The sequence below is a fragment of the Melospiza melodia genome, chromosome 2 (genome assembly GCF_035770615.1).
Source record: "Melospiza melodia melodia isolate bMelMel2 chromosome 2, bMelMel2.pri, whole genome shotgun sequence".
NCBI lineage: Eukaryota > Metazoa > Chordata > Aves > Passeriformes > Passerellidae > Melospiza > Melospiza melodia.
In genome coordinates this window covers 121,434,037-121,448,578 of record NC_086195.1, presented here as the reverse complement: position 1 = coordinate 121,448,578, position 14,542 = coordinate 121,434,037, and the positions used below count along the sequence as shown (strand labels likewise).

The 14,542-nt window shown below is 41.3% G+C and overlaps 1 protein-coding gene across 2 annotated transcripts in view; it reads left to right on the top strand.

The window, feature by feature from the left end:
* Positions 1 to 14,542, top strand: part of AFF3 (ALF transcription elongation factor 3) — a 326,046-nt gene that overhangs the window by 38,402 nt on the left and 273,102 nt on the right. For both annotated transcript variants that reach the window (XM_063149789.1, XM_063149788.1), the window contains exon 2: positions 11,615 to 11,735. In XM_063149789.1, the coding sequence (XP_063005859.1) occupies positions 11,615 to 11,735 (121 nt within the window). The remainder of the gene's footprint in view (positions 1 to 11,614; positions 11,736 to 14,542) is intronic.

The following is a 14,542-nucleotide window of genomic DNA, read 5'->3' as shown; positions in this document are numbered from 1 at the left end:
TAAATCATGATTAAACACATAAAAAAGATTGTCGCTCAAGATCCATTTTAAGCCAAGTGAAACATAATGCAGTATAAAATTTACATCATTTTCTTGATTAACCCTGATGAACCTTCAGTCATTATCCATTGTGGTAAAAGTAAATTGGAAATGTTGCTTTGTTAATAAAACATGTATAGACGTTTTCATGAGTCATAGATTTGATGGTTATTAACAGCTGACACATTCATAATGAAATACTGTGCTTTGGCTTTCTGTGAAAGTATAATACTGTGCAAGGCTGCAATCCTGCATCCTGTAATTCAGGTCTGTATTTTGGTATGCGTTGGACATCAGATAATTTTGAATGTTGATCTAAAAGCAGAACATAAATACAAGAAAGAGTTTTCAGAATCTGTACATTGAGATGCTGAGTTTGTGTATTTTTCACTCCTGTTTCATAAGGATTCTTAGCAGCACCAGAATTGTTTAACTACTTAAAGCTACTTGTCTTTTTCTTCCTGTGAAGTTTTGCTCCTTTTGCTTCTAGGTCAAGAATATTTTTTGATAAACACTCTGTTACCTCTGTACTGGTAAAGTGCTCTTAGATCTGGCTTAATGATATAAGCTAGGTTTGAAGTGGGAAGGGGATAAAATCAGGCTCAATAGAGATGAGCGTAGGGGTCGCATGCCAGTGTTGGTGTGAAATCAGTGCCCAGCAGAAGTGCAGCTGCATGGGGAGCAAACCCAAGGAGCTGGAAGCCATCGTGCATCAGGAAACCTGCAACAGCATGGTCACTGTCACAGAGGTGTGGTGGGGTGACTTTCACCACTGGAGTGCTGCAATGGATGGCTGCAAGCACCTCTGAAGGGACAGGCAAGGAAGGAGAGGTGGTGGGGTGGCTCTGTGCAGGGAGTGTTTTGTCTGGAGGGAACTCAGGAATAGTGATGGTAAGATTGAGTGCCCATGGGTGAGAAAAGGGGGAAAGCTAACAAGGCTGGGAGTCCAACCAGGATGAAGAGGCAGATGAAAGGGTCTGTGAGTGACTGGCTGACATGACATGGTCTCTGCTCCCTGTTCTTGTGGGAGGCTTTAGCTTGCAGGATGTTTGCTGGAAACAGCATAGCAGAGAGGAGGCAGTTGAGGAGTTCCTGGAGTGTGTGGAAGTTACCTTCCTGACCCAGCTGGTCAGCAAGCCTAGCAGGGGCAGTGCCCCTGTGCACTGCTAATGTGCTGTTCATGAGCAGAGAAGGGCTGGGGGGAGATGTGCGGATCAGAGGCCATCTTTGGCATAGTCATCACGGAATTATGTTGTTTTCATTTTTTGGTGAAGTAAGGAAGGTGGTCAACAAAACCTCTTCCCTGGACTTTCTGAGAACAGACTTCAGCCTGCTCAGGACACTGTTCAGAATGTCCCTTGGGAAACAGCCCTTAAAAGCAAAGGAAGGCTGGGCATACATTAAGACAAAAATCTTAAAGGCACAGATGCAGGCCATCCCAATGTGCTGAAAGACAAACTGGCAGGGAAGAAGAATTGCCTAGCTGAATAGAGAACTTCTGCTGGAGCTCAGGAAAAGAATGAGAGTATGACCTTTGAAAGAAGGGGCAGGCAACTCAGAAAGAGTACAAGGATGTCTTTAGGTCATGTAGAAAGAAAATTAGAAAGGCAAAAGCTCAGCTAGAATTCAATCTGACCACTACTGTGAAAGATAATAAAACATGTTTTTATAAACACATTAACAAAAAAAAAGAGGGCTGAGAAAAATCTCCATCCTTTCTGGATGTGGAGGGGAACATTGTAACAAGGACAAGGAAAAGCCTGAGGTACTGTTCCCCAGGGCTCAGGCTTGGGGCCAGCCCAGTTTAATATCTTGGGTGATGATCTGGACAAGAGAATTGAATTCACCCTCAGTCAGTTGCAAATGACACCAAGTTGGGAAGGAGTGTTGAGGGAGAGCAGGAAATGTCTGCAGAGAGATCTGGACATGATGGATTAATAGGCTGAGGCCAATTGTATGAGGTTCAGCAAAGCAAAGTGCCAGGTCCTACCCTTGGGTCACAGCAACCCCAGGCAGTGCTGCAGGCTGAGGCAGAGTGCTGGAAAGCTGCCCAGTGGAAAAGGACCTGAGAGTGCTGGTGACAGTGGCTGAACATTGTCCAGCGTGTGCCCAGGTGGCCAAGAAGGCCAATGGCATCCTGGCCTGGCCAGCAGGAGCAGGGCAGGGATTGTCCCCTGTACTCAGCACTGGCCTTCCCTTGAATGCTGTGTCCAGTTCTGGGTCACTTTCTATAAGAAGAACATTGAGGTGCTGAAGCAGGTCCAGAGAAGGGCAGTGGAGCAGAAGTCCTGTGAAGAAGTGAGCTGAGGTTGTTCAGCATGCAGAAAAGGAGGGTCAGAAGTGATCTTGTCACCCTCTACAAGCACCAGAAAAGAGGCTGTGTCCATGTGGGGATTGCGCTCTTCTCCCTGAGAACTAGGAACAGAACAAAAGGAACTCAAGCTGTGTCAGGGGAGGTTCAAGTTGGATCATCAGGAAGAATTTTCATTGAAAGGGTGGTTAAGAGTGGTTGGAAAGTGGTGTCCAGGGAGGTGCTGCACTCAAATGTTCCAGAAATGACTGGATGTGACACTTAGGGCTGTGATTTTGTTGGCATGGTGGTATTTGCTCAAAGCTTGGACTTGATCTTGAAGGTCTTTTCCAACCTCAGTGATTCTGTGATTGTCCAATTTTATGATTCTGATCTTTGCTTTTGCTGCTTTAAGTCAGGTCGTATCAGGGTAAATTGTATGGTAAAATTTTTCTACCAGTTGCAGAACTTTCAATTTGTGTGTGCCATGTGAAGTATACCTTGGAGTATTTAGCAGTTCTGCAAATAGCTGTGGGTAGATGGATCACTGTACAGAGCCCCCTGGAAGAAACAGGCTACTTAAGTAGCTTAAAAAAATGAGAGCAAGGAGGGATTTTTTTTACTCTAAAAAACCTAGAGGCAAAACATAATTTTTCACATTTTTCAGGGCACTTTTTAATTTATTTAGATTTTATAAAGTTTCAGGAAACTTTTAAACTTTTATTAGATTAATTTTTATGAGTTTTAATTTTTTTTTATTACTGAAACTAACACTGAAAATCTTTATTGACTGAAATCCAGTTTTCAGCAAACATATCAAAAGGAAGTTCAACAAACATTTTAAACAAAGTATTAAACACTTACTGCAAAATGTCAAATAGATTTTTAAAAGGCCAAAATTTTTTCATTACATTTTAAAAGTTCAGAGCATCCCTAGAAATCAGGCAATGCTAAGAGTAAATTCAGTTAATGGCACCATTCAGTCTGACCAAGACTGTATGTATAATTTACCTATGTGTGCACATTCTCTACAGAGATGAAAAAATTTTTTTTAAAAAGCTATATTTTTTGACTAATTATGACTGTAAGAAGCCTAAAGAAGAAATGCAAAGGAGAAGAAGAAAGGGCACAGGCTTGGCAGTTGGTAACTGGAACAGTTTCCCAGGCATAAGGATACAGTGGGAAGCAGAAATCCTTGTGGAGGAGAACAGGCACAGGGGTGTTGACATCTTTGGCAGGGAAGCAGTGTGAGAGGAGAGTGATCAGATAGAGGAATGGCCAAGCTAGGTAAGGCCTTGTGTAGCAGCAGCCCAGGGAATTCAGCACTGTTAGGATGGGCAGAAAAAATTGTTCTCTCAGTTGAGAGCAGCCCTGAGGAGAAGGACTTGGGGGTTCTGATAAGAAGCTCAGTGTGGCCTGGCATGGGCACTGGCAGTCCCCAGAGCCAGCTGTACCCTGGGCTGCACCCACACGGCGTGGCCAGCAGGAAAGGGAGGGGACTCGGCTCCTCTTCCTCCCTGGTGAGCCCCCACCAAGGGTGCTGCACCCAGCTTGGGTCCTCAGCACAGCTGGGATGTGATGGCTTGTGGGATGGAGCCCAGAGGAGGCTTGGAGATGACCAGAGGCTGGAGCACCTCTGCTGGGAAGACAGGCTGGCAGAGCTGGGGTTGTTCAGCCTGGAGAAGGGAAGGCTCCTGGGAGACCTCATGCCACCATCCAGGACCTAAAGGGAGACAGCAATGGAGCTGGGAAGGATCTTCTGGCCAGGGCATTAGTGAGAGAACAAGGAGGAATGGCTTCAGACTGAAAGAGGGTGGGTTTAGGTTAGAAATAAGGTAGAAATTCTTTGTATGAGGATGGCAAGACAGTGGAACAGAGTTGTGGGTGCTGCATCCCTGGAAGTGTTCAAAGCCAGGTTGGGTAGGGTTTTGAGCAGCCTGCTGTAGTGGAAGGTGTCCCTGCCCAGGACACGGGCTTGGAGCTAGATGATCTTAAAGGTCCCTTTCAACCCACACCTTTCTGTCATTCTGTGATTCTGTGGGCTGTTGTGTTTTTAAAATACAACATAAAAGTAACATTTACAAAATGAAATTAAAGGATATTATTGTGATCTGTCAGGTTTATGCTCTTCAGTCAATTTTTTTATCAATATCTATGAGAGATATGGATGAGGATGCAAAAGGAATACTTTGTCACATCTACAGTATCTATTTCTTGGCAGCCAAGATTTTCACTGTTTCTAGAGGTTTTAAATTTAATTTTCAATTGTGAGAAAAAAGAAGCTCTTTCCAGGTCTAAGATTATTAGCAGTGGTGAATTTTGCACTTGTGAATATACTTTCAAAGAATATATTGTTAGAGCAGTGCAAAATCAAAGCTGTTGTAATGTTTTGTTTCTAGCTTGGCTCAGTGTTCTTTTAAGGTCTTCAACCATCTTAGGCACTTTTGCTAGCAGATTCAGGGTTATAAAAGAAAATAAGGTATTGAAAACAGGATTACCTATTAATGCAGAGTGGTGAACTTTTGAATATCTAAGTGTAATGTAACTATGGACCGGTAAATTTTTATCATTTGATGAAATTATTTTTCCTGAAACTGAAAATAAATTAGAGTTATGTCTCAATTTCTCTCATTGAGGAAAACTTCACAGAGGGAAGAAAATGTGCTTGTTTTGTCCATAGTGAGACTGGAAGAGGTGCTCTTATAAAAGCAGGTGTTGAGCTAAATACGATTTTTTAATGTTCCTCTATTGTGATGCTCTGACTCCACAGCTTAGGTCCCAGTCTTAACTGCAGCCCTAGGTCTTCTCAGCATTTTGATACATATTTAAAATTCAGTCAGGTTGCATAGATCTGCACTTCTATTTTGTGAATGTCAAGTCTGAGTGCCTGTAAGGTAATAGCTGCACCCACAATTAGCCTTTCCTTGGTTTCTTCCACTTGCCCAGTGTTAACCCTCAGAAGGCCTGACCTGAAAGCTGCAATGCTGATTTTGCAGATATGATATGTATATATTCATTTGTTTGGTGGATGCAATATATCTGCCCCTGAAAATACAGCTCCCCGTTTTGGACTTGGAATTTCCAGGCAGATAATTAAAGTAATCTCACACCTTCCAGCCTGCACCTGCCACCGTGAGAGGCTGCCCCAGCTCAGCTTCCCCTGATCATATTCATGTTTGGTCTGTAGTGTTTCATGGCTAATACAAATCATAAACAGGCTGTAAAAGCTGAAGCGTCAATGAAGCCTAGCTTTAAAATTGCTGGAAGCTAAAGTTTTAAAACTGATACTGCAAAGTGAAAAATGAAATTTAACCAGGCACTTTGGTGAAGGAAAAATAATTTATTGGATGTAAGATGAAAAGCTGCGAGAGTAAACATCAATCTCATCTTAGACACATGTCATTGATTGATGTTTGCTCTGTGCTGCTGCCTGGAGGTAAACTCTTTGAAATAGCAAAATAGGTACTTTATCTGTCTGTGGATAGGAGCACAGTTTGTTAAGTTACTGCTTTTTTGAGACCCTGCTACATCTTTATGTTCAATCAAAGTGAAAACAGTAAATCAGAGTAATTGCTTTACCCCACGGCATTCCTGTTTGTAAATGGGAAAAAATACTGTAAAAATCCTCAAATTAACTTCTGCTGTTTAGGATAGATAAAAAGTCTAAAAAAAGCCAGTTGTAGCCTAGGAAGGTATTTTATTGATTATGACACTTGTTCATCAAAGGCAGCTCCTTTTTTATAATTTAACTGATAGCTCAAATATCATTAGAGAAAATATTTAATGCTCAAAAATGAAAGGTTGCCATATCTTGGAGTTCCCTATACCCTGTCAGCAATGAGTTTCCAAGCAGAAACCATTTTTGCTTATCTGGAAATGAAACTGGTACCTAAAAATTGGCCAGCAAAAACCATGGACCTGAAGAGTGAAATAGAAAACACTACTATGTTAAGCATGGCGATTCAGCAAACAAGACAACCTCAATTGTTGTAATTAAATCATTAGAGTTAAGACTGTTTTCTAAAAATGTTTGAGGCTTTTGCCTTTACAGGGTCTCAGTCTGACTCGTCCTTTTGAGTTTTAAAATATGGCAGAAATACAGGAATGAGGGTACATTAAAATTCAGAATCCAGTTTCTAATTTGAATTGAGTTTCATAATCACTGTCCTGCATCAGGGCTGGGCTGCTTTTTTATGGTGTTGTGTAAGTTTTTCCTTTGACTTACTCTATTTAGCTACTTTAGCATAAATGTAGTAATTCAGGGGAGAATTAGACTATTAAATATTTAAGAAAATGTCCTTACTTCAGCCTGAAATTTAGTATATTGATTTGTGCGCCAGATTAAAATTTGTGGGGAAATATTGAGAATAATCAGTAAACCATTTTAAAATTTATTTTCTTGAAATATTGCCTGTTTTCCACAGCTTTGAAGCTGTTCTAGCTTTGTTCATAATTCAAAAATGACCGTGTGCTAAAATTTAATTTCAAAGATATATAAGTCCTCGCAGAAAACTTGTTCACGGGTCTAGGTTTATTCTTGAAATGCACATATCTTTTAGTCACTTACTGTATGGGTTATGTTTTTGAGGTGGGTTTTTTTTGTTTGTTTGGAACATGATCAGCACTGTGCTGATCTGGACTGCACCCAGCAGCCTGGGGATGCTGTAGTCTGATGACGTTTTGATGGACCGTCTTCATTTCCTGATGGAAGAAGAAGGCTCAGTTTAAGAACAAGTGGGGAGGATGACAAAATTTGGGAAAGAAGCTCAGCCCTGGGAACTAGGTCTTCCCTAGCAAAGGACTGCCAGGAACTGTGGGTTTGCCAGTTTAAGAAATTGCTGCCTGTTAGCATGAAGCATCAGCTCTGCTTTTGTAATTAATATGTCTAGACTTCAGGTTCTGAATGTTTTGTGCTAAGTGCCACAGGTAGCTGCCAAGGTGAAGGAGATCAGCCTCCTGGGTAAACATTAACTGCAAACAAACAAGCTACTCCCGCTAAATTTATCTAGCAGTATTTAAGTGCATGGGGAGGTAGAAGGAAGACGTGAGTGTATATGGGTGTGGCAAAGCCCTCACAATTCAGAGAATAATGAACTAAGTCTTTGGACTGGAAGATTATATTGGAAGGTCTGGAAAGGCAAAGGCAAGATTGCAGGGTACTGCTAATGGTAAATTCAGAAACTGTTGCCAGGTCTTTGTACACATGTGGTAACACCTTCCTCTGTCCTGCTGGTACAGCTGGCTGAGCGACAGACCCCTTCCTTTTCCAGAAAATAAACTGATGCCAAGAAAGGGCAGTACCAGCAATCTCAGCCTCATTTTACCTACCTGTGTCTTTAACAGCCTCAAAGATGCCAGCTGTTAGGAGGATGGTGATCTTATAACAGAATAACAGTACCCTTCCAGAATCTCCCTTCGTGATGCAGCAATTTTGTGGTTTCTGAAAAGGTCAAGCAGCATCGTTAATGCACACCATGTAATTCCTCTGTGAAGGTGCAGTGCTTCATTTGTGGGAAAAGACATGTTCCTCTGAATGCAAATTTGGGTGTTCCCAAGCTGAAGGACAGGAGGATATGTTGGTGCATTGTCGCCACCTCGTTTATCATGGAGATGAGACCTTTATATTTGAGTTTGAGTTGCTTCAAAAAGTGATATCTGAGCAAGTCAGGAATAGAGTGCTTTAAAAAAAAAAAAAGGAGGAAAGAAAAGAAAAGAAAAGGAGATTTTTTTAACACCTAAAACTTAGGCTTTTTCTATGATTTCTTTCAGCCTAGCCTGAGACAACATAACTCTTTGGACTTTGTAGGAGATTAAATCCAGCCCTAGGTTTTTCAGGTAAAATTATCGCTCTGCTCCTGGGCTGTCCCCTGAGCCATCTCTGTCTATTTCTAATTAAGGACTAAAGGAAACAGTTCCTTCTGTTGGGAGGAGTAGCATGAAGAAAGTGCCACTACCACCCTCCCACCAGGAGCCAGCATGCCTGGGCTCTCTCTGCAGGCTGCTCTCACAGGGCATGGCCAAAGACTGGGGACCATCCAGGTAATCTGCCAAAAGGTACCACAGCAGATCAAAATTCATTAAACATACCTACTCTGACGTGTTTAGCAATGCATTGGAAATCTCATCTGGCAAATATCTGGGAGTGAAATTATTCTGTGTATCTGGAAGAAGCAGAGGAGGTAGGGATGCTGTGGCTGGGGTGGTGGGGGTGCACTGAAAACTCTTTGAGCCCGAGATACTGGCCTTTAGGCACAATTCAATTCATTGGTATATCCAGCATGTATCTTGGCAGACCTTAGGGCTGAGATAAATCAAAAAAGCAATGTGCCAGGTTTGAGATAATTTAATTTCTATTATACAGCCTTTATTCATACATAACTTTTGCAAGAGTTTGACTTGTTGCTCACATTCTGGTTCATGTCCTTTAAGCATGAATTAGAGACAGATGCAACATTTAAAAAATAACAATATACCATTTAAAAACTGTTTGAATTCACCTTTTGGAATTTGACCTGTATGAAACAAATATAAATGACACTGACTTTTGAGTGGTGAGTGTTTGCATATTCTTTGGCTCCGAGTCTTACAAAACTGATCATGAATACTACACATATATATGCGTATTTCACTCACATATGTAGACATGCCCCGATGAGGAAAACGTCATGAGGTTTTCATGAGCTTGTTCTTCATGGCTTAGCTATTGAAACAAGACGCAGATTAAACCATTAAAAGGTACCTCTGGGATTGTTTTAGATTGCAAATTTAAAAAAAATAAAGAAGAAATCTATTAAAAAGAATCATTTTCCATTAACTGAAGTGTTTGCAATAAAGACAATTATAGCAGTTGGCAGTATTCTCCTTGAACCAAAACAAATAAATACATTTGGTGACATACGTTCAAGGAAATGTGATTGCTGCAATGTTCATGCAAATAAGGAGCAGCTTCACAAATGCTAGACATTTTGCCATCTGGTATTACCAAAGGAACACAACTCTCAACTTGTAGCTCTTCCTAACTTACTGCTTGTAGATGGTGTATTAGGCATTGTCACGGTTCTGACATTTGCATAATCATTCTGAATTACTGCAGGTTGTGCATTGCCTTGCCAGCAGTGAATTCATTTGAGAAGGGGGTTCAGAGACCTGGTGACTTGTATGGCTTCATCAAATATATCTCTGTCCAATAAAGGGGTAAAAATGTTCTACCACACCAGTGAATTTTTAAATTTGTATGAGGACTAGTGAAGAATGTTGCACTTCCTAGAAATTAGGTAGAGACCAGTATTGTAAATTATCTCAGGGAAGCTGCCCATCTCTATTTGGCTGCAGGCTAGAGTACAAATGCAAAGCTTCTCAAAGAGTCAGAAAATTCTGGATGGGGAAATGTAGCTGACGATGAAGTTATAACCTGATCTCTTAAAACTCCAGGAAAAGCAATCCTAACAACAGTTATTAAGCATGGCAGAAAGTCTGGTTTAGACACAGGTGGCTGTTAATTGACTCAGCTGATGGCAGTAGGCTCGATGGCACAATGAAGTGGAGACCTCTGCTCTCACAGCAGTTGATGACAACTGCTCTGCCTCTGGTCTCAGCAGCGTGTGCAGGAGGTGTTCTCACTCCCAGGAGCCCATGGGGAGGCCTTCACCATCCCCTTCTTACTGCAAGAAGGCATTTTCCATGCCCAAAACTCCATCCCTGTGATGGCCTCCTCATTGCGCTGCTTTTCAAGGGGAGGGTGTTGGAGTGAATAACATGCATTGCTCATGAAAAGTATGGGATAAAACCCCAAAAACTCTCAACCACCTGTAAGTGGTTGTAAACAAGGTGGTGTTTGGACACTGTCTCGAACCTGCTGTGCTGAAATCCTGTGTTTCACAACAAACCCCTGTGTCTGAGAGCTGTGCTGGGCCCCTGGCATCTGCCCCCAGACCATCAGAGTGCTACTCTGCAGTCCTGCTCAAGTTAGCAGCATCAACAAGAAAACAAAAGATTTTCTGTTCATTTAGTGACTGTTGAGGCATTGTTCTCAAGTATTAATAGCATCTAACATATCCTGTGTATTTTCAGCTCTCTCCAGTCCTGAATTAGAATCAGATAGCTGTTGGCCTTTTGGCTGCCTTGCCTGAGGCATACTAGGTAGCATCACATGGGTAGCCAATGCAACATATGCTTTGCTAACTGGGAAGCTGGTTAGCAAGACAACGTTTATCTTATTAACACATGGTGCACTTACATGACATTAATATATATTCCTACTCTACAGATTTACTCTGTCAGAGGAAAAACATTAGCCGAGCTAAGCAAAATAGGAATCAGCATACTTGTCACATTGTCCTGAAATAGCATGTTAACTTTGTTAGACATGTTGGCTTCCTTTGTGAGGAGAATAAAACATAACAAACTGAAATGTGTAAAACTGAAAGGTGTTGTTCTGTAGAAATTCGGAATAAGAATTCTCTGGTTTATGTTGCCATGTATTTAACTAGAATTCTGAAAATAAAAAAAGTCAGTTATTATTCTGAATGACTATATTGGAGCTAAAGTTGTTAATTTCTGAAAAGTAATGCTGTTGTAATGCAGTGATTTTATTCTCTCTCCAGCTACACTCTACTAGCCATACATACACTGTTGTGCCACTATTCATTTATTCACGTTCTGTGGTTGTGATAGTGTCAAATCCATCAGAAAGAGGAATTGTTTCAGTAGTAGTTTCACGACTTGGCTGATTAGCAGAGATCAGAAGAAGAAACCTAACTGTGGAAACCACTACAGCATATAGTTTTAACAGCTCTTTAGGGAGCTAGTTAATGAAAGAATCACTACAGAAACACAGCCATGTGAAAAAAGGAGCATTTTCATACAACACTCAGAGGATATGTCATAAGTGGGAACATGTTCATAATTTCTGTTTACTCACAGCTGTAATTAGCATCTGCCTTAAGAGAACTTATAGTCTTTGTCAAAGTTGCTTAGATATTTCCTTTGTCACGTTTCAAGCAGAGAAGTTCTGTAGAGACTAGATCCTGCCATGTGATTCCTTTTTTATTTTTCTGTAAGAATTTAATTATCTATTCTCTGTGTGAAGAAAGCACCAGCATTCCCAGAGACCTGAACCTCCCCAGCCTACTTGAACTGGCGTTCATCTGATTCATGTTTGTGCTTATTTTTGCCATCTGTCTGCAAAACAGAGTTCTTAACTTTTAAATGCACACTGGTTTATATGTTGCCCTCTAATTTTTAACTCTTAAAAACTATTTATCTTTTTTTTTTCTCTAACTCCAGCGTCTATGAGCCAGATAGAAACGTGCTGCGAAGGAAGGAGTGGGAAAGGAGAAACCAGGAGGCCCAGCAGGACAATGGCGCATTTAACACGAGCTATTCCCTCTTCAGTGAACCCTACAAGGTAGATGCTTCCCAGCTGGGCGGATCTTTGATTATTTATTTATTCCTCAGTACAAAAATGTAGCCTGCAGAAGGCACTGTACAAGTTTCATCACCCTCCCATGAGTGCTAGCTTCCCAAAATTCACAGAGAACATGCATGATTCCCTGAGAGTCAGATTTTATATATATTTATGTTTATGTATGTGTATAAAGCTTCTTCTAGTGTTTAGCAGCACACAAGAGTGAAATAAACTAGAAATATCCCAGCAATATTTGAGATGGAATTAAAATTAGGAGGTGAAGGTGAAAGTATCCTGTTTTTGCAATACTTAGAAGAAAACAATTGTGTAAGACTAGTGTGTGAAGGTCAAGCACTACTGTAAACACTGTGCCCTGGCCAAGGTTATTGTACTGAAATATCTTTTTTTTTCCTATAAGAATTACCAGGATAATAAGAAAATTTGTCTGCTATACATGTTTTTCCTCCACCAAAGGCAGAAATAGCATAGGAGTCTCAACTCCCTGTGTTGTTCCTCATGGTAACAGCAGTTTGATGAGGCACGACTGTCTTTCATCACTCCCCACTAGAAGGTCAAGCAGGGCCTTTTACACTCTGCAGGAGTTTGAAAATGGTGAACAGGACCAGAGAGCAATGTCCCATGGGGCTGCTCCTCTCCCTCAATTTACCCAACAACCACTTGTTTGTATCAAACCATCATCATGTATTTTCTGCTGTGCCCTTCCAGAAATGTCCAAGTTACTGTAACAGCTGCCACACTGTGTAGCCTTTCACTCCATGCAGCATCACTTGCCCTTGATGCTTAGGGTGCTTTAGTGCCTCTTTCCAGGAGAGCTATTTGGAACCTGGCACCTGGCTTCTGCTTTGACTTCCATGCTTGCGTTTTAATTCTTGTGCTCCAGGGTCAGCTTTTAGCTTGCTCTTCTTCCAGATTGTTGCTTGTATTTAGTCCCTAATAAAAAAGAAAGATCTGCCACTTTCAAACCATGTCCCTTGAAGGAACACAGCTCTGTCTGCCTTGAAGCTGACCTCCAGCTGCCCGGATTTCAGATTCATTACAAAGGCATTTAGAAACCATGTCAGATGTCTTGAACTCCTCAATGACCTACTTGAAAATGTCTGCTCTGAGACCAGTCAAGGGCTAATCCATGGAAGAAAGCCTGGAAAGCATAAGTCAGCTGTGTCTTGGCATTTCTTGAGGGCTGTGCTGCAGTGATGACTTAATGATTTTCCATTTGGTCCAGTCAAACAGACCACACAGAAAAAGGACCTGGCCTTTTGCTGTGTCTCCTGTACTCTTTTGTCTTTGGTGCCTCAAGTTGGTGATACTGAAGCTCAAATCACTTATGAAAGGGATATCACTTCAATTATTATTTCTGTGCTGATGTACTGACTGTCATGGCACAGATGTGATGTGCCATGGACACACCAGCAGTTTCTGAGTTAGGATGCCAGAAGGCACCTCTGTGCAACCACAGTAAAATTCCATCAGCTTTAACAGGAGTGGATGAAAAATCACTGCTGCCTCTAGAAGCAGAGAGGATAGTGAGGGGATAATCCTATGAGGCAAGCACAGTAATGGCTCCTTTCCTGCTTCTTACCTTTAAACACTGTGTCCCTATTTTGAACACATGTGAAAAGAGGGTGCTGCAGAAATACATCCTGCAGCTAACTTTGTCAAGGAGACTTGGGGAAAGGCAAAGTCCAGGACAGCAGTATAACTCACAGCTGTGTTGGTGTGGCAGAGTTGCTTGGGGTGATAGTCCTTCTGATAGTATTGGACATCAAAACTTCTATCACTGGCATACTCTGGATGTCATGTATACACTGGCAATGGACCATTGGGCTCTCTGAACTAAGTCAAGTGTTTGTGAACCTTCAGTGCAGGGAGAAAGAGCTGTGGCTTTTTGATCTTACTGTGTAGAGAGCCTAACTGCAAAAGAGGAAACCTTTCTGCAAAAGCAAAACTGAAACCCACTTGTAGTCCCTTTAAAGATCATGTTCACCTTTTAGGGGTTTCCAGAGGGGAATGAAGTTATAGAGGACATTCACTGCAAGCTCTGATTAAATTCAGTATTCCTCTGCACAGCTTGAGAAACATGAGCTAAAGTCAAAGGATATGCTATTCAGAAGACCATATTTGAAAATCAAAGGCAGGCTGGAAATCTCCTAAATCTTATGTCCTCTCTCACCTTGACATGTATCACTACTACCATAACATCAAATTTTCTCAAAAATCCTGACTCTTCAGGTTGCCCCTTGTCCTGTTCAAAGTATCCATAGCAACTCTCTATGAAGGATTACAGGAAATCCAGTATCTTTTACATAAAATCTCTTTTACAGGGGAATGAAAAAGTAGGAAATTAGTTCTGGATATTTTCTGGACAGAACACCTTGCCCCATTAACTATGTAAGTATTTTTAGTGAAGAAAAAATTCTGCTGCTCTTCCATGCAGCCGTCAGGTTTATTTTTAGAAGTGTTATATGTTGCCATCTTCAAATGCTTGGATTTGTCTTGCATTGCAGAAGAATATCAGAGCACTCTTAGTTAGACATGTTTGCACAGAATGCTTTTCCTACTTACCCATTTTGTGACCATATTTTCCCTGTGGGAATGCTTAAATAAGGCCAGCAATATTTCAGAGAAGATAATAGGACAAACTAAAGCTCATAACAAGTTACCTCAGATCCCACTATGTTCCCAAGAGGATGTAGGTGAGTTCTCCTATATGAGAACAGCTCAACACAGAATCTCACCTGAAGCTATCCCGAGTGAATCTTGCAGGAATAAACAGCACAGACCAGTTG